The sequence below is a fragment of the Melitaea cinxia genome, chromosome 21, assembly GCF_905220565.1.
Source record: "Melitaea cinxia chromosome 21, ilMelCinx1.1, whole genome shotgun sequence".
Taxonomy (NCBI): Eukaryota; Metazoa; Arthropoda; class Insecta; order Lepidoptera; family Nymphalidae; genus Melitaea; species Melitaea cinxia.
Window position 1 is genome coordinate 9,005,992 of NC_059414.1, and position 19,616 is coordinate 9,025,607.

General features: G+C 32.6%; 2 protein-coding genes across 2 annotated transcripts; one reads left to right on the forward strand and one right to left on the reverse strand.

Moving 5' to 3' along the window:
• Positions 1 to 2,242: 2,242 nt before the first annotated feature.
• Positions 2,243 to 3,996, reverse strand: LOC123663999. The gene is made up of 6 exons (XM_045598633.1): positions 3,922 to 3,996; positions 3,767 to 3,855; positions 3,420 to 3,674; positions 2,974 to 3,009; positions 2,567 to 2,762; positions 2,243 to 2,388 (listed from the first exon to the last, which is right to left on the reverse strand). Exons 1-6 carry the CDS (start codon positions 3,938 to 3,940, stop codon positions 2,351 to 2,353), a joined length of 633 nt encoding a protein of 210 aa, XP_045454589.1. The 5' UTR covers positions 3,941 to 3,996; the 3' UTR covers positions 2,243 to 2,350.
• A 2,727-nt stretch (positions 3,997 to 6,723) lies between these two features.
• LOC123664298 lies at positions 6,724 to 9,992 on the forward strand. Its single transcript, XM_045598888.1, has 4 exons — positions 6,724 to 6,728; positions 6,834 to 6,846; positions 8,463 to 8,598; positions 9,880 to 9,992. The coding sequence occupies exons 1-4, from the start codon at positions 6,724 to 6,726 to the stop codon at positions 9,990 to 9,992; spliced, it is 267 nt and encodes an 88-aa protein (XP_045454844.1).
• Positions 9,993 to 19,616: the final 9,624 nt, after the last annotated feature.

Below are 19,616 nucleotides of genomic sequence, written 5' to 3' on the forward strand. Positions count from 1 at the left end.
AGAATTGAAAAAATTATGTGAACATGCTTATATTTGCTTTCACGATAATATCATTGTTTGTGGCAAATCAAGCGTTTACCAGTGTTATTATTTTTAAAAAATACATTAATATTAGCCTATCAGTATTGTAATTTATTTAAGAAGATTACTACCTTTTTTTATAAAGATTTTTATTTATTTTCAGACAGAATTGAAAAAATTATGTGAACATGCTTATATTTGCTTTCACGATAATATCATTGTTTGTGGCAAATCAGTGAATGAGGCGAGAACATTTTTGGATCTGTGCGACCTTTACGAATACTCCTGTGAATACAATATGGGTAATTAGCATTAGTTCTTTTATCACAAAAACTAACAAATGTAATCAAGGTACTAATTAGGGTACTTGAGCATGACCTAATTACAAAGTAGGTGCTGTAATATTGTTTCTCTTCCTAGACATCAACAGAATAATTTTTCAATAAAAAAATTCAGAACATGGATGTTTTTTAAAGCACACTGCTTTATTTGACCACCCATTTGCACCCATACCCCTTTTGTTTAGTTTGCTTTGACATTCTTTATGGAAAGACTTATACCAGAGGAAAGCTTGCAAATTCTTGATTTATTTATTAAAATAATGGTTCTGTTTGTAAAATTAATCGGGCACTTCGTCTATTTTATGGCGTACATAATCGTCCTTCAGAGGTTCAGGGCGACAGCTTACTCTTAATGATAATGTGCATCCCGTGAGACGCCGAACAGTGCGCAGTGAAGAAGCTGTAGCCGCTGTACAGGAAAGCATCGAGGAAGGTCAAAATTAATCAATTTGTCGCCGTTCTCAGCAACTGAGATTGTGTCCTTCCACTTTATGGAAGATTTTACGAAAGAATCTTGCCTTAAAAGCTTCCAAGATTCAACTTGTGCAGGAATCAAAGCAAAACAACCATCATATGCGTCGCCAATTCGGCGAATGGACTGAAGCACAAATTTTTTATTGATATTTAATTTCCAATCAAAATTCTGTTCTTCGCTGAAGTCCAGTGTATACAGTTAGAGTGAGAATAATCCATAAGCTTTTGTCGAAACACCCTTACATCCACAGAAAATTACTGTTTGTTTTGCTTTATGGGCTGACGGACTCATTGGTCCATATGTCTTCAAAAACGATGATAGTCAGATTGTAACTGTCAACGATGAACGGTATAGGGACATTTTTCGCACCTCAATTAGCTGACAATCATCTTGCTGATATGTGGATCCAACAAGATAGAGCCACGTACTACACAGCGTGCGCTACAATTGATTTACTCAAATATACTTTTGCTGAAAGAATAATATCACGTAATAGTCCAATTCATTGGCCACCAAGATCGTATGATCGAACCCCATTGGATTATATTCTTTTGATTTATGTCAAGTCATTTGTCCACGTCGATAAAACAAAGGCAATAGAATACCTGGAAATCAACATTCGAAAAATTATTGGTAAAATACGGCTACAAATGCTGCCACAAGTTTGTGAAAATTTGTGGTTCAGATTGCGCCTTGTACACGCCAGTCATGGCGGCTACCTGACCGAAATCATATTTAAACAATTCACTAAAGCTCGTTTTATTGTTATTGAAAATGTTTCTTTGTTTTATTATGATTTAAACTTGTGTAACTCTAAAAAAATATCCCTAGTTACTTTATTTATATATTACTTTATTTCCAGTAGAAATTTGCAAAATATGGTAAGTAATAAAAGTATGGTCGTAGGCTTTCCACGCATGATTACAAAGTAAGATTTCTTACAGTCTAAGCAGCGACCGTCATAAAAGGTTGGGTGGTGAGGACATAAGCACAAAATGAGATTTTATTACTTTTTTTTTATTTTAGAAAAGTAAGTTTTGGTGATTCGTAACTTTCCAAAAGTTTTTTTTTTATTATTATTAATTTTATTATCATTTGTAAAATTCACGTTTGAGATATAAGTATGATTGATATTATACCAATCATTAATAATAATTTTTTCCAGTTAAAAATATAGAATATTTTTTACTTTATTTTACAAGCACTGTAAGAGTGTTTCCAGCTTGAATTTGTCATGTAATTTAATAAACTCAGGATATTAAATTTTACTTTTCTTTATACTAAAATAAAATTTTCTTTCTAGTTTTCAGACACGTTAAGGAAGAGGAAGGAGTATGTCCGAACCCTAAAGAATTATCGCGTGGTACTGGTTAAAGCTGATTTTTAAAGTAATGAAAAACAATCATTTTATTTATTCAAAGTAATGTGTACTAAAAATCATTACAATGAAATTTTAGTTAAAATATAAAAACAAATTTTGCTCTGTCTACTTCGTACTTTATCAGTGGCAGATTTACAAAAATGGTTTGCATGACGGCACAAGTGCAAAATCTGAAAAATAAAAACGATAACTAGGTATAGAAAACTTTAAAAATTATGTTCAAAAGAGTGAAAGATAACACTATAATTTTGTTTGATATAAACTTAACATAACGTTTAAATAATTTGAATTAATTAATTTATCAAAATTGCTGTTTTGAAAAAATGAAAAAAATGAAACAATACTTACTGTACTTAAAATAGCAGTTAACTTGTAACATATGGCACATATCGTCAAATTTACCATAACCAAAATTATCCTCGTACCCACAAATAGAATTCATAGTTTTCCGACATGACATGGCCACCGAACACCATGGACTTTGTGTATTACTGTTCTCAATAGGCGGTATAAATAAACGGTTACTATCAAAGGAACGTCGTGACTGAAAGAAAAATCGATAACAATTTGAAAAGTACCTACATATACTTATTATTGTTTAAAAAACCAAGTGTAAACAGTGAAGATCATGTATAAATAATGTACTGTAATATAAATATATTTTTCAAATAAAATAAAGTTATTTTATAACCACAATTTCAAAGAAGTTGAAAGCTAATGTATAGTAGTGCCAATAAAAAAAGAATGATTCACACCGCTTCCTCATTGTCAGAAAAGTGTTGCTGTGCAGCCTGCAAAGAATAAACACGAATTACATGCTGGGCATAGACCTCTTTCTCTCGTTAACTGATATAATGTATTACTATGAGTAACGTGATAGCAATTATAAGGTATTTATGAGAACAGCCGGGACCGACGACAAATTTTTTTCTTTTAGTTTGTAATAAATGTACTCTAAAACTACTGGATCAAATATTGTTTTCTAAGGTTTACGCGAATTTTACTCATTTAATGAAACACTTTTTTCGGATTCTAATGGATCAATTTCAAAGATGTGTTATCAGTAGAATTTTACGTTATCACTCAGTAATATTGGCTGTATTATAACGAGAGAAAAAGAATGGCTGAATTACGCGGTCGAAGCCGCGAGTGGAAATTTTTATCTTATTGGAATAATTGAAATACTTTTAACGATTCTTACATTTTTTTGATTTTCTGTATCAGCCTCAACGTCACTGCTTTTTGTCTGAGGTAATTCTAACTTTTCAGGAAGTTTTGGCTCTGCGATCTCTTCGTATATATTACAATCAAGTTGCTGAGCTGCCTCGTCAATCGATTTAAGTAATTTTACGAGATGTTTTACTGCCTGCATGTTCTGAATTGGGACATCTTCCAAATATTCATTAAGTTCGGCCAATTCAGCTTTAATACCAATTTTTTCACGTTTTGGTTTTGCCTGATAAAATGTATGTATTTGTTGTTATTTTAGAGCCTTAGCCTTAGATTCAAATATTATCAGCTACTTTAAGACAATTCACAAATTCTTACCGTATCTGTATCTAAAAGGCTACCTGTAAAATCTCGTCTTTCAATAGGTTCCTGGCTAGCGAGGACGGCTAGGGTAAGAAGCACTGCACCTAAATTCATATAATTACATTTAATCAGCTTTTAAAAAAATCATTAAACGTAAAAAAAAAAAATACCAAAAGTAAACGCCCTCATTGAGTCTTTTTTTGTCTATGTACGGATAACAAATAGAGCAGAGAGCTGAGAAAACATCACTTATAGTATCGATAAGCTTTATTGCCATCGTGTTAGTTTTGACACTTGCAATTTTTGTGTTTTAATATTATTTAAATTTCAAAGAATACAATGCAAAATTTACCGTATATGAAATGAATCGTTAAACATTAAAAAGTTAATACTAACCTCATTACAAATACTTTTTCATACACAAGCATTAAGTTGCTTATCGTAGAAACAGTCAAGCGTATGTGTATATTAAAAGATATAGTTATAGATACAGAAATAAATATTTATTATTTATTTATTTATAAAACATAACCTGCACAAACCAATTTCGGAAACAATTAACAACTAAAACTGGTAAAAAAAATAAAAAAAGAAGTACGTAAAGGATCAAAGTTCTCGAGCCGTATACAATCTCGACGTGATTTATAGACATTAAGCGCAGCGTGATTAAATTACAGGCGTTAATACGGCTCTCAGACAGTAAATTGCACTATTATAGCCGTCACATGCTTCTCAAATGTTCTTATAGACACAACAAATTACTTTTGCATTTGACAATACGTTTATTACGTACGATTTTATTTTTGTGTTACCCACATATAAGGAATTCTAAACATTTTTGAATATCATTTAAAAAATTGACCGCTCCAGCGGGGTTCGAACCCGCGTCTGACTGAACAGAAATGTTTATTTACCGAAACTCATAAGGTTTTTATGCCATAATCCAGATATGATGCACATTCCTGATGCGTTCAAAATATTTTAGCAATTGATGTATTCCATCCATCCATCAAGTTAAATGTACGTCATCATAAATGTTTCCAAGACGAGGCCATATGGCTTGCACTGTCAAATAGTTATGAGATCTCATGTGGAGCCAAGTTTCTAACTCTACACTCCTTAACCCTACAAGCATTAAATTTACTAACCTTACTTAAAATGTGAGATTTAGCCGTTTTACTATCATTATATGGACTTAAAATTAACCTGGTTCGTCCCCTGTTCATTACTTTTTATCGTAGAACAAATCTTATATTAACGAATTTTCATTAGTCATCCTTTACGGGAAGGCTTCGTTCTATTACTTTATTCGTGTTATATTTATATAATCGAGACTCCGTAAGGGATTCTTCTTAAAACAACTTTCATTTTTGCATAACAATATATTCACACCTATTTTACGTGTATCAAAAAGAATGAGACAGACTATTTTGAAAGACATTTTTTTTTCTTTTTGTTTATATAAAGGCTTCTAACAGAGCATACAAGTTACTCTTTTAAAAAATAATATATAAACGGTGTTTTAGTACAAAATTAGCAACATGTTGCATAAAATACATGTTGCATAAAATACAGCGTCACTAAGTCCACATATCTTTATCAACTATGTAATCCTGCACCGAATAATAAGCTTTATCCATTTATTTATTTTTAATAAAAACTTTAAATTTGTGTTGAGACAATTCCAAAATTGTTTGTGGGATTTTATTGTACATGCGAATACCATAACCCAGAAAAGAGACGTTTACTTTGCGCAGTCGGAAACTTGGAGTTCAATTTTGTTATTCCTTCTCGTGTTTACAATGCGATTATTACTATTTGTTTCAAAACAATATTACAAGTTTAGGTAAAATATTTTGAATTTTTAAATAATATTTCGAGACCGAATTGCATATATGCCTATTTTTGTGTAATAACTAACCATTTAGCATCGTAGAAGAACACATGCTTACCATTTCGAATTACCCGGTTTCGATTCCCGGCAGACACATACATATATTGATACGAAAAATTACAATTTTTACTATCGACATCCCTAAGAAGATAGTCAAAACAGCCTAAATTTTCATTTTATCTGGCAATTACAATTCATATAGATTTAGGTGGGAAAGGTGTTCCTGCAAAAGAAAATATCAGTGTTCCAACGCAGTCCGTTTTTTGGCTTTCGAAACTGATCGAAAGCAGAGACCGATTTTTGTTCATCCAGCGCTTATATGATGAGCTTATAATAACCCACTACCAAGAGAACTGCGTTTGATAGTTCAAAGAGTTCTGGACTGATTAACCCTCTACGGTCGTACGAAACGTATGACCGATTTTAATTAATTTTCTTAAGTAATTAAAAGACGATAAATCAGTCTTTCAAGAAAATTATGCTTATTATGGCGATGGCTTGTGTCAACTGCTGGACGTAGATTATAGAGTGGATGCTAAACACTCAAAATCATCGGCTTGTGTTATCAAGTAATTGGAAGAAATAACGCGACTTACACTTGCGTGATAAAGCGTACTTATAAAACCGACTGTTGATCACATAAAGCGGGGTAGTAAAGTTTAATGACTTTGTCCTTAAAAATTTAATTATTATTTTTTAATTCTTGATATTGTCAACATGTTCTGAAAGTGTGTAATAATAATGACAAATTAGTATATAAATAATATTATACACAAAAAATATGTTAGACAATAAAGTGAGAGAGATTCGTATTCATTATTATTATATTACATTCAGTAAAATAACTGAATTTTGCCTACTTTATTTCTACTCATAAAGTCGAATAACTTATTTTATAATATATACTTTCGGTAGTAAAAATAAATTCAATACTATTTTACGACTTTAAAATAACTTATCGGATATCGGAGTATAACTCGAAAAAAATTTTTTTTCAATAACTCAAGCATTATGACCTAAAACAAAAATAAAAATATATCTAGTGTAAAATGTTACAATGCTAATAATATTAGGTAAAATGCAGTAATATGCTTTAATTTACTGTACCGTTTTAATATAACGTTAATTTTTTTCTATTTTTTCAGTTTTTAATGCAATAATTTTTTTTCCGTTTGTATCTGCGCATAGTGAAACTATAAAGGTAAAATAATTTATATAAATCTTGATTAGTTCCATTACAACAAAGAAACATTTTGTTTTAGCAAATAAAAAAATGACAGCTTAATTACATTTTTTCAAATTAAATACCTTTATACCTTACAACTGTGACCTTCGTCATTACATAGTCATTAACCATCGTCAGATGACGTCACCAAAGTTATTGTTTTAACGAAGCTTATATCATTTTCTTTATTTGTAAATGTACAGTCCAATCATAGAGTAACGCGATCTGATACGTCAAGACTATTTACTGAAGGTATACATTTGAATTATGAATGTACTATATTTATCAATAATTGTATGCTGACTTGTTTTATGTGTGATAAATAAATAAACTAGTTATTTTATATTAACAGAATATTTTTTAAAAATATGAAATTAATAGATACTGCCAGACCCCTTTTACCGGTAGTATTTATTCACTCACTCATTTCACTATTTATTGCCAGACACTAATTGAATTATATTTTAAAATACGAACTAAATAAGGAAGGTCTGGGATGTTGGACTATAATGGACTGCAAAGTGCAAATTAGACGATTGTCTCCTTCCAATGATCGATATACATTATTTATAGCCGGATACTGTATGTACTTAAAAAGTATTTTAGAACCTACTGCTGCTAGGCCTATTTCTCCGTATAGGAGAAAGGCCGAAACTTAACACACCGTGCTGCTACACTGCTCGTTGATGAATATATTCCCTACAATGATTAAAGATCGCTATCAGGCGTCTACGATAACAACCAGGACTAACAGCTTAACATCCTCTCTGAGGTATGATAGGGAGACCAACAAGGACAGACACCCAGACCGGAAATAATATAAAAAATGGCTATATATATGGCTGAGCGTATATCTCTTTCAGTCCCACGTAGGTACCCAAGAAATAAAATCCATAACATCTTTTATATTCCAAAATCAAAAACTCATATGGGAAATCAGGCGCCCGTGGTTAAACTGTGTTTGAGTTAAAACAAAATTGCAAAAGATTTACCAGGCATTGACATATTTGGTGATCATTATAATGCATTTAAAAAGAAACTCACTGAGGTAGGGCACAGCAGGAATTTCCTGCTCAAAATATGGAGCAGCCCGACTGGGGTAGTACCTCGACCTTACAGAAGATCAAGCAAAATAATACTGTTTTCAAGCAGCTCCTGTTGGTGAGTAAGGTGACCAGAGCTCCTGGGGGGATTGGGGATTGGGTCGACAACGCGCTTGCGATGCTTCTGGTGTTGCAGGTGTCTATAAGCTACGGTAATCGCTTACCATCAGGTGAGCCGTACGCTTGTTTGCCGACCTAGTGACATAAAAAAAAAAGAAAATTCTTGCTCATTTTCACAAATAATATAGTTTTTTTTTTTATATTTTCTTTCGTAAACCTTTTTTATATTCTAGTTTGTAATCCTTTTTTAAGTAATTAATAGTTTTATTTTGTGTTATGCAAGCTGAAAAAAAAAATTGAATGTTATGCATGCTAGTTATTGATATATGTATTAAGGACCTTACTGTATACCTAATGTGCTTATTATAACAATGTAAAAATATGTATATTGTTAATATGCTTAAATAAATAAAATAAAAAATGTTCTAGAACGAGGAAGAATGCAAGATAGCTGACTTGTGTGTACACGATAAGGTCCCGATGTGTGGTATTGATTCGTGCGGCGAAATGAGGACTTTTATAGACACGTGTGACATGCACGAGTTCAACTGCGACAGTAAAAAAGGTTGACAAGTGTTTTTAACTATTTTAGGATAATAGGCCATATTACGGTGTAAAAATAATTCTCTCAGTCTGATTTTATGCGTTAACCGTGGAAGCTGTTACGATTAAATTAAATGTAGATATAGTATATGCTGAGTTATTGTAGAATTTTACTAGAAGCGGGATAGGATGAAACAAAACAGAAATAAACTTACTCCACAATTTTTTTGCTTATGCTATAGAAAATAATCACATGTAATCACACTCAATGTGTTGTACTATACTTCTGTGAGTAGTTCTAACGAATTTAAAAGTCTACAACTAACTTTTTTTAACAATGTAAAAATAATATATCATTTTAAAAGTAATGATCGCAATGTGAATGCTATATATTATACTCAACGGTATCTATATAAATAAATAAAATTGGAGTGTTTGTTTGTAATATTAAAATAACGGCTTATACCATGTAGTAAAAAGTATACACGGTACGTATACCAAAATGACATTTTTTACAATTTTTGTCTGTCTGTCTGTCTGTTGTTCCGGCTAATCTCTGAAACGACTGGACCAATTTTGACGGGACTTTCACTGCTAGACAGCTAATGTAATAAAGAGTAATTTAGGCTTTTGTTTAAGAAATTTATTTATTTTATAACTCTGCGAACTAACAATAACTTTTTTGTTTAATTCATACAGAGTACATTAATAAAAATAGAATAATAAATCAAACTTTTTAAATTATAAGTTGTACTATAAAAACATTCGTTCCATTCCTCGGCAAGAGCAGTTCCCTAGGGAAAGTTCGCGACGCAAGACTAACGCTTAATGAAGTTTAGTTCCTTCCTAATAAACTGCAGCATTTCCTATCGAAAGTCAAACTATAGTCAGAGTTGATTATTCCGAATGGCTGGCCATGTAAAAACATGATTAAGTTATTTTATTTTTAAATCATCAGCAAAGAAAATACACAAAACTTGCCAGATAGCAAATATTTTACCAGGTCTTATAAAAATTTATCTCTTTCTAAATATAATAATTCTCTATCATACGGTGAAATTTTCGGCATTATTGGTTTACCTATGGCTCCAACTTCTTAGAACTTCAATGAATGCGTTTGACTATATTGCTCATCAATTTTAAAAGGCGTGTTGATACTTTTTATTGAAATATATTTATTTTCATGAAACGATTTATTACATTTGAACATAATAAGAGTAGTAAGTACGTGCAGTAATTGTATCTTTAACTTAATTATTTTGTCTAATACTTGGTAACTGTATGTCTTTTAATTGATTCACAGATTTCAAACAAAGGCCTATCCATGAGTGCTGGGTCACCTGCAAAAGAGGACGCTCATTCAAGAAACCCGAGTTTAGAACGGATTGCAACTTGAACATTAAAAATAGAGTATAATTAATTACAACAGTGTTCCTTTATTTGTTTTACTTAACGTTGTCTTACAATGCCTTCTGTTCGTTAGCTCTATAGTAACTTTCATAATTTACTTCACCTTAAAAGAAATAAAACCTTTGTTAGTCAGTAGGCTTATTACTGATTATCACAATAGTGCTTTATTTATTGGTTTTCACAATACGGTTTCTATATTGCACAATTAAACGTAATATTTGACTAGTACTTTATGCCAGAAAAAGCAATAATTTACAAATGAGTACAATGAGTAATTTTTTATATATTTTTTAAATACTTTTTATATTTTACGATTCACCGTAGAAATTGTTCTTATTCCTATAATTTTACGAAAGTAAAATGTGTAAGTACAAATCTTTGTATGGCAAAACTATTGACTATCGTGATTTACCCATTACTACCCCTTAAGATTTATATTACCTTGTTATAATTTGTTCCATAGCTTTAAAAAAGTGTCTACTTTTTTTAAATTAATTTAAGCCCGGGAAAATGTCACGTGTACACTATTTATAGATATTTCATTCGCTGAGTTTTGTCTACAATCTGGGTCTTTATTATGTATTTACTACGGTTCTCTCTGATTAAGATTAAAGTAAGCAGTGATCGATTTTGCAAACGTGGCCTCACTGTGCTATCAAAATCCAAATATCCTTTACTAAATATAAGAAGATCTGTACTCAATATACATTTTATTAAGTCATTTCTTTATAAAAAAAAATATTAACAATATAAAATTGTAAATAAATTTTCTTATTCTTAGCGTAATATTTATATTTTCACCATTTTGTAGTTTTAGCTCTAAATCTTTACTAAAATCTGACTTCGCTCTCTTTTAACCACTCTGACAAAAATATATATATTTAATTTCCGTCCTACATGACATTGGAATGACGGAGTTACCACTGAGTTCCTTAAAGCCGCAGGGCAACCTGCCCTGAAAGCCTTGGCAAAACTCTTTAACGCCGTCATCCACCGAGGTACCACGCCGGAGGCGTGGTCCGGGAGTGTGGTGGTGCTGTTCTTTAAGATAGACGATAAGTCTCTTTTGAAGAATTACAGACCGATCTCACTTCTGAGCCACGTCTATGAGGTGTTTTCGAAGTTATTACGAATCGTCTCGCCAGAAGACTCGACGAATTCCTATCACCAGAGCAGGTTGGGTTTCATACTGTTCGGCAGATTATTCAAAAGACAGAAGAATATAATCAAGCGCTGTGTATGGCATTTGTGAACTACGAGAAAGCCTTAAACTCTGCCGAGACCAGGGCTGTCCTGGACTCTGCAGAGATGTCATATCGACTGGCAATATATCGAGGTACTGAGATGTATGTATTACGATGACCATTCACATCCAGAACCAGAGACAAATCCCATATTCCTCCGGCGTGGGGTAAGACAGGGAGATGTAATATCACCGAAACTGTTAACCAATATATATTTTTAAGACCTTGGAATGGGGGAACGAGGCATCAACGTCAACGGCGAATACATTTCTCACCTTCGTTTCGCAGACAATATCGTCATCTTTGCGGAGATGTTGGATAAGCTAGGCCAAATGCTGGCCGGCCTAAACGAGTTCTCCCGACGTGTCAGTCTCGGTATGAACTTGGACAAAACGAAAGTTATGTTTAACAACCAAGTCATTACACCGGTATCGGTCGATGGTACCCTTCTCTAAGTTGTTCAGGATTATATTTACCTAGGCCATACTATCCAACTAGGCTGCAACAGCTTCGAGAAAGAGGATGAAAGGAGGATTCTGTTGGGCTGGGCGACGTTTGGCAGACTTCGTCGAGTCTTCACTTCGAAGATTCCGCAATGCTAGAAGACAAAAGTCTTTGAGTAATACGTCCTGCCTGTGTTAACATACGGAGCCGAGACGTTGACACTGACAAAGGGACTAGTCCACAAGCTTAAAGTCGCTCAACGTGTAATGGAACGGGCTATGCTTGGGTTTTTTCTCAAAAATAGGATTAGAAATGACACTATCCGCAAAAGAATGAAAGTAACCGACATAGCCCACAGAATTATCAAGTTGAAGTGGCAGTGGGCTGATCATCTGTATCGCAGAACTGATGGCCGTTGGAGCAGAGGGATCCTGGAGTGGGGACCACATCTTGGCAAACGCAGTTTGGGACGTCCTCCAGCCCGTTGGACCGAAGAACTACGTAAGATTGCCGGTGTAGGTTGGATGAGGATTACGGAAAACCGGGATGTCTGGCGCGAACTTGGGGAGGTCTATGTCCAGCAGTGGACTGCAATAGGCTGAACTGACTGACTGGTATTGTAAAAATGAATGTTGCTATATGAGCACAACTGAAAGCCACCAATCAATCAACGAATAAAGGTACAACAACACGACAAAATTATTGTGACGTACGTATATACACGAATGTGAATTTAGTATATTCAAGTGGAATTAGGGGTGTCAATCCGGCCGGATCCGATCGGATTTTCTGTACCGAATTGGTCAGACAATATTAACATAACTTTTTTTCTTTCTAACATTAGCCCGTTAATGAAGCATAAAGAACGGTACCTGGTAAATGAAATTATTTTTTGTACTTTAGACAGATTTTAAAAAAAGACAACAATGAGAATCTTTGTTTTAAAACAAATTATTCACAAATTAGAAGCTAAAAATATATAAAATCAACTTCTTATCTACGTCAAATAATTAAAGCTATAAATGTAGCTGTGGAAGAGATTTCTCAGCTTCTAAAGTCGAACTTCCTTTATTCAAAAAACGATTCGTTTTACTCATGAACAGTGCAATTTAAAATTTGAAATTTCAGGAGCTGGATTTGTTATTTTAACTCCTCCAGTAATGGTAATTTTTTTAATCATTCTGATCTTCTCCACTACTTTTTCTTTCAGGAGTTTCACGCCGTGTGTTGAGTTATTATTCAATTGGAAATTTGTAAGATTTTTTTTCAGCTCTAGTTGCACTATCTTTTTGGTATAGTATGGTTTCAATCAAAGATGTTACGGATGTGAAGCTTCAGATACGGATATGGATTCAAATATTTAAATCAATTTATGATACTAAAAAATGTTCATTTAACCGCTTATTTGTCCAAATAAATGTAAAAACACAACACAACATATATTATTAAAATTCCCTCTGCTATAGATCCCTACGAAATTATCCGACATTTTTGTATCATTTTACGGGTACGGATAGATTTATATTTCGGATATGATAGTTTGAATCTTAATATTTCTTGGTATTCTGAGAGTAACTAAAGTGTAAGTTCTATACTGTAAAAAGAGATTCACCGTAATGCATCTTTAGCTATTTTAATGAACTGGAAACTATCAATCAAGTTTCTTACCTCAGCCTCAAAGTACTTGCAAATTTAAGCATTTTTATTCTATCTTTCAAAAGATCGTTTATTTTCTCAAATCTTATCATCACTAGATCCGGTAAGTTGTAGCGGATACAGTATTTATTAATTGAAAGTCGGATCTGCCGAATTATAGGATCCAATTACTGGATTGATCCAAATACTGGAATCCTACTAAGCAGAAATAAGCGCATTCAAATTAAAATTGTATTTAAAGTTTATTGCTATCAAAAATAAAGTACCTACTACACAGCAATATCGGAGTTTCTATAACAGATTGTTAAACGAATTGTAAAATGAAACGTATTTTTATTGACGACATATTTTTAACTATAATTTTAAATTTTATTTTAAAATTAAAACTCGCTTATACTCACATTGACGGTGCAAAGGTAAGTTTTTCTTTTCTTTTTTTTATCGTAACATAAATATATAAAATATTAAAAAATGCATTCCCTTTCTACGCCTTAAAATTTTAATATCGTACGTTTAACATTTAAAAATTAATATTATGTTCATTAGCTAAGTATTTATTATAAAACAAGTATTTCATCTCAAATTTACCCTTTTATATCTCATAACACGGCGTTGTACATTTAAATTAAACTGAAATGTGGAGTGAAAAAAACGAAACCAATTATAAAAAACCCTTGTAAATTGTTTACAGTATAATTAATTAAAATTTTTTATTAAAATTAATTTTTTAATTATTATTAAAATTTTAATTAAAAATTTTTGTATTTCCTACACATTGTTATTAAATTTTACAAAAATGTTTACGACTGTTTCCCTACTTGTGTGATAATTCTACGACCTACAAGTAATATAACCTTATCGAGTTATGAAAAATCGATCCACTTTGTTTGATTATTAGTTTACCAGTTTTTATAGGGCCATATTAGTTGTGTACATATTTTGTAAATATTAATGAACATAAGAGTTTTTGTTATTTTTCCTTGCGAAATTGAAATTCCCATATTCACTTTTTTTCGCATAGAATTATTATCAGATTATTATATTTACCAGTTTATCATATTTTTAAATTTGTTTAGTGTATTTAAATGGTTGGGTACATAAATGACCCAGATTCATTATACAAATAGTCTCAACAAAATATTTGATTATTAGTTAAGACCGAGTTACTTGCAAATGCTATTAATAATAAAAACTTAAACTTTATTGGTTATCAAAATAGTATCTTGGCAACTTAAGACTTAATCTTTAATTCATAACAAATTTATACTTAATTTTCTGTATATCTATGCATTTACAAATAAATAAAATTGGAGTGTCTGGTGTAATATTAAAATAACCGCTTTTTACTGAATGCATGTATACACGGTACATATACCAAAATAACATTTTTTACAATTTTTGTCTGTCTGTCTGTTTGTTCCGAATAAGGTCCTAATATCTAATATCCGTCCTAATAAGGAGTAACTTAGGCTACTTTTATTTTAGAAATTTACTAATTTTATAACTCTGCGAACTAAAAAAAAAGCTTTTTCGTTAAATTCCACGCGAACGAAGTCACGGGCACAGCTAGTTTAAAATAAATTGTATTTGACATTAAGACAACCTTTATGAACGAGTATGATAGAAAAAGGTACAGCTATAAAAGCCGTAAAATTTGTAACATTCTTTGAAACGATTTTAATTTTTATGGGCGTTTACACCTTAAGGAACGAAGTAAGTCCCGTGGTATGGAAAAGTATCATCATTACATCATCATCTTCATCATTACAGCCTATCACAGTCCACTGCTGGACATAGGCCTCCACAAGTTTACCCCAAAAATGGCGTGAACTCATGTGTTTTGCCCATAGTCACCACGCTGGGCAGGCGGGTTGGTGACCGCAGGGCTAGCTTTGTGTGTGGTGGATGGTTATCCCGCCACCGGTCGGCTTTTTTAAGTTCCAAGGTAGTAGTGGAACTGTGTTATCCCTTAGTCGCCTCTTACGACACCCACGGGAAGAGAGGGGGTGGCTATATTCTTTAGTACCGTAGTCACACAGTACTATGGAAAAGTATGCGGGAGTTAAATCTTGTTAAACAGCTGACGCTAACGCATAATGAAGCTAGGTGTCATTATAAAACATTTTTAGCTGTTTGTATAAGATATAGGTATGATAGTAGTATATTACTGTATAAGTAGTATAGTATATAGTATAGTAGTATATAGTAGCATTTACTGTATAAGAGCAAACATTTTATGTTAAACAATTTATGTTTTGATTTTAGAATTTTATTATTTTAATTAATTAGTTCTTAAGAACAGGCTGACATACACACTAATAACTGAGGTAGGGCACAGCAGGAATTTCCTGCTCAAAATATGGAGCAGCCCGACTGGGGTAGTACCTCGACCTTACAGTGTGTTCCTGTTGGTGAGTAAGGTGACCGAGCTCCGGGGGGATTGGGGATTGGGTCGGCAACGCGCTTGCGATGCTTCTGGTGTTGCAGGCGTCTATAAGCTATGGTGATCGCTTACCACCAGGTGAGCCGTACGCTTGTTTGCCGACCTAGCGATATAAAAAAAAAAAAATATTATTGAGGTCCAATTAATTTTAATATGAACACTACAGCTAGAAGAGGAGTGCAAAATAGCAGACATATGCCGTCACGATCAAGTACCGATATGCGGGATCGATTCTTGTGGCGAAATGAGAACATTCATCGATTCCTGCGACATGCACGAGTTCAACTGCGATAGCAGAAAAGGTATATAAAAACAGATGTAACTTAAGTATAAGATTCTATTCTCGTTTATTTTTATTAATTGAAGAGCATCGGCGTGTGCAAAGTTTTAACGGCGCTGCTTAAATACGTTTTGTGCCTTTTGTGCATGTTTTTGCTAATCCCTCCAAATTTGATATAAGTTTACAAGTTTATTCACATAATTAGGGCAAAGATTTAGTAGAAATACGCGCATTTTCCCTTTGACAGTTAAATTTACTTCACGGATATTATAAAATATAACTGCTAGAAACTTCCGTCTAATCGCTTGTCTAAGTTTTAAACTCGTTATTTGATTTTTATGTCACCTATTAAAAATTTACCCCTTTTAGAACTGCTTAATTCAACTGAAATGTTTACTAATAGAAAACTGCGTATTCTGTAACCAAATAACAAGTAATCACAAGCATATCGACACGTTAGGTCGCGTCAACCTTAGAGAGTAAGTACTGACATGTATCAATGGAAATCGGACGGGTTACCGACTTACCGTGATCCTACCTTCTTGAAATTTTATTTATAATTTAGAGTGTATGCGTAGAACAAAATTACTTTCATTTTTATATATATATATTATCATAGCTGACGGGGTAGTTCGTATTACCATACTTTTTATTTTTCGTAAAAATAGCGAGTTTTTTTAAATTTTCTTTTGCCCGGCTGATTGTATTGAACAGAAAAATAATAATTATCTAATGTAGGGCAGTCATTCGGCAGTTATGGGCATTCATACGTTTTGGCAACTCATTTTATTTATAGGTTTTTCAAACTATGGCTATATTAATTTATTGGAATAAATTTTGTTTTCCTTTATTATTTGATTAACATTACCTCTTTTTTGTTTTAAATTTTTAGTATAGTCTCACGACTTAATGGTCTGAATCGCATGTAATCGCATTTAAGTGGAATTATATGTGTACTTAACATGAAACTTTTTGTAAATATTTTAAACGTGTAAAATTACAGTTAAATTATACTTTTACTGAGATGGGACAAAACAAAAAATATCCCGCTCAAAATCTGGAGCAGACAGTCTGGGGAAGTAACTCGACCTTACATACATTAAGAATACACCTAAATAATAATGTTTTCAAGCAGTATTGTATTCCTGTGGTGAGTAAGGTTACCAAAGCTGCTGGAGGGGATACTACCACCAGGTAGACTCGGCAACGCGCTTGTGCTGCTTCTAATGTTTCCGGCGTCTATTAACTTCGGCAATCGCTTACCATCAGGTGACCCGTACGCTTATTTTTCGACCTAATTGTAAAAAAAAAGACGTATTGGTATAGTAGGTTTCTATTTTTACATTATAAATTATATTTTCTTTTGAATGAAATAGAGTTTTTTATCGTCCTACGCGTTAAGATTTTATTGAATCTTGTCAGTTCATATTATTAAATCAAAATCAAAATTAGCTTTATTCAAATAGACTTAAAGCACCTTTGAATCGTCATTTTAGAAATTAAAAATGTGAGTTATTTAAATGTGAGATATTACCAAATCTGTATAATTACATACAGATTTGGTAATGTCTCACATTTAAAAAAAACTCACATTTATTACATGAAATACAGCGTCACTAATTCCACACATCTTAATCATTTACTAGCGACCCGCCCCGGTTTCGCGCGGTGTCAAAAACTATCAGTGTTCCTCTACTATATTGTGCATGTATTATACACATAAACCTTCCTCTGGAATCACTTTATTTACTAAAGAAACTAGCATCAAAATCATCAGACAGCGGGAAGTGACTTTGTTTTATACTATGTAATGATGTAATCCTGTCCGAATAATAAGCTTTAACTATATATTTATTTTTGATACAAACTTTAAATTTATTCTCAAAAAATGTTAAAATTGTTTCTGGGATGGTGTTATACTTGCGAATACCATAACCCAAAAAAGAGATGTTTACGATTCTATAAAGGACATACAGACAAACACTAATTTATATATATATATATATATATATATATATATATATATATATATATATATATAGATAACACTGAAAAGTTTCTATTTACTAATAAATAATAATAAATATATATGATAGGCTGAAATGATGAATAATAAATATCTTTTACCTCTTTAAGATTAAGACTTAAAAGCAAATTAATGCTTGGGTTATAGAAAACAGCCGACTGTTATACCTATTTTTATTTGATAAACGGACATAAAAATAATACATAGTACATAATGATAAATATAAATATTACACCTAGACTCAGGTGCGAAACGAACCCGCAACCTGCGGAGCAGAAAGCAGGGCCTCTACAAAAAATCGCCAACGGGCTAATCGAGTTACAAGTCGATTTAAAATTAAATTAACGTAACCGACCTTTGGAACACCTACGCTTGAACAACAAATTAAGCGCTGAAAATTTTAATAATGAATTAACCTTTAGGTATTAGATATCTATATCTTCTATAATATATATAAACGCGAAAGGTCACTCATCATGAAATCTCCAAAACTATAACACCTAAAAACTTGAAATTTAGCAGGTAGGCTCCTTATAAGACGTAGGCATCCACTAAGAACGGATTTTACGAAAAACGACCCCTAAGGGGGTAAAACGGGGGTTGCAAGTTTGTATCAAAGTCCTATGTTTGAGAAGTAAGAGACTTGAAATTTAAAATGTATGCTCTATAGATAGTGATAAGGTGTCCAAATAACGTATCTTTAGAAATCAACTCCCTTTTGGGGTTAAAACGGGGGATGGTAGGTTGACTCACTCATCACGCAATCTCCGGAACTATAACAGCTACAAACTTGAAATTAAGCAAGTAGGTTCCTTATAGGGCGTAGACATTCGCTAAGAACTGATTTTACGAAACTCGACACCTAAAGGGATAAAACGGGGGTCGGAAGTTTGTATGAAAGGCCTATGTTTTTAAAGTAAGAGACGAAATTTAAAATGTATGCTTTATAGATGGTGAAAAGGAGTCCAAATAATGCATCGTAATCTATATATATAAAAGAGAAAGGTCACTGACTCACTCATCACGAGAACTCAAAAACCGCTGGATGGTCCATCCATCCAGGATGGACAAAGATGAAATTTAGCAGGGAGGTAGATTATAGTTAGTAAAAGTCCGCTAAGAACGGATTTTATGATATTCCACTGCTAAGGGCGTTTGATTGGGGTTGATAGTTTGTATGAAACATATACAGCAGCTATAAGTTCGCCTGCTAGGTTATTTATACTGCAGCCTGAAAATAAAACTAAAAATGTGGTGTATAGAGAGGTTTTATAAAAATAACTGATAAATTATACTAAATTGTGCCTTTTAAAAAATTACTCAGCGTGATAAGCATTTCAAGTGACTGAAATAAAAAAATAATTTGCTTAAACATCTTGATAGTAATGCATATCTCCATAACCACGCGAACGTAGTCGCGGGCAACAGTTAGTGTATTATAACAATAACTCCCCAAAAGTGTATGTGATCGATTCCCTCAAAATTTACTGAACGGCTTTTCATGCGGTTTTACCAATGGAGAGAGGGATTCAAGAGG

Excerpts from the sequence above, each read along its gene's own strand:
- LOC123663999 (XM_045598633.1), bottom strand. Across the intron at positions 3,675-3,766 it reads GCCTTTTAGATACAGATACG|GCAAAACCAAAACGTGAAAA; the intron begins GTAAGAATTTGT and ends ACATTTTATCAG. Across the intron at positions 2,763-2,973 it reads TTTCTGACAATGAGGAAGCG|TCACGACGTTCCTTTGATAG; the intron begins GTGTGAATCATT and ends TTTTTCTTTCAG.
- LOC123664298 (XM_045598888.1), top strand. Across the intron at positions 8,599-9,879 it reads CAACTGCGACAGTAAAAAAG|ATTTCAAACAAAGGCCTATC; the intron begins GTTGACAAGTGT and ends ATTGATTCACAG.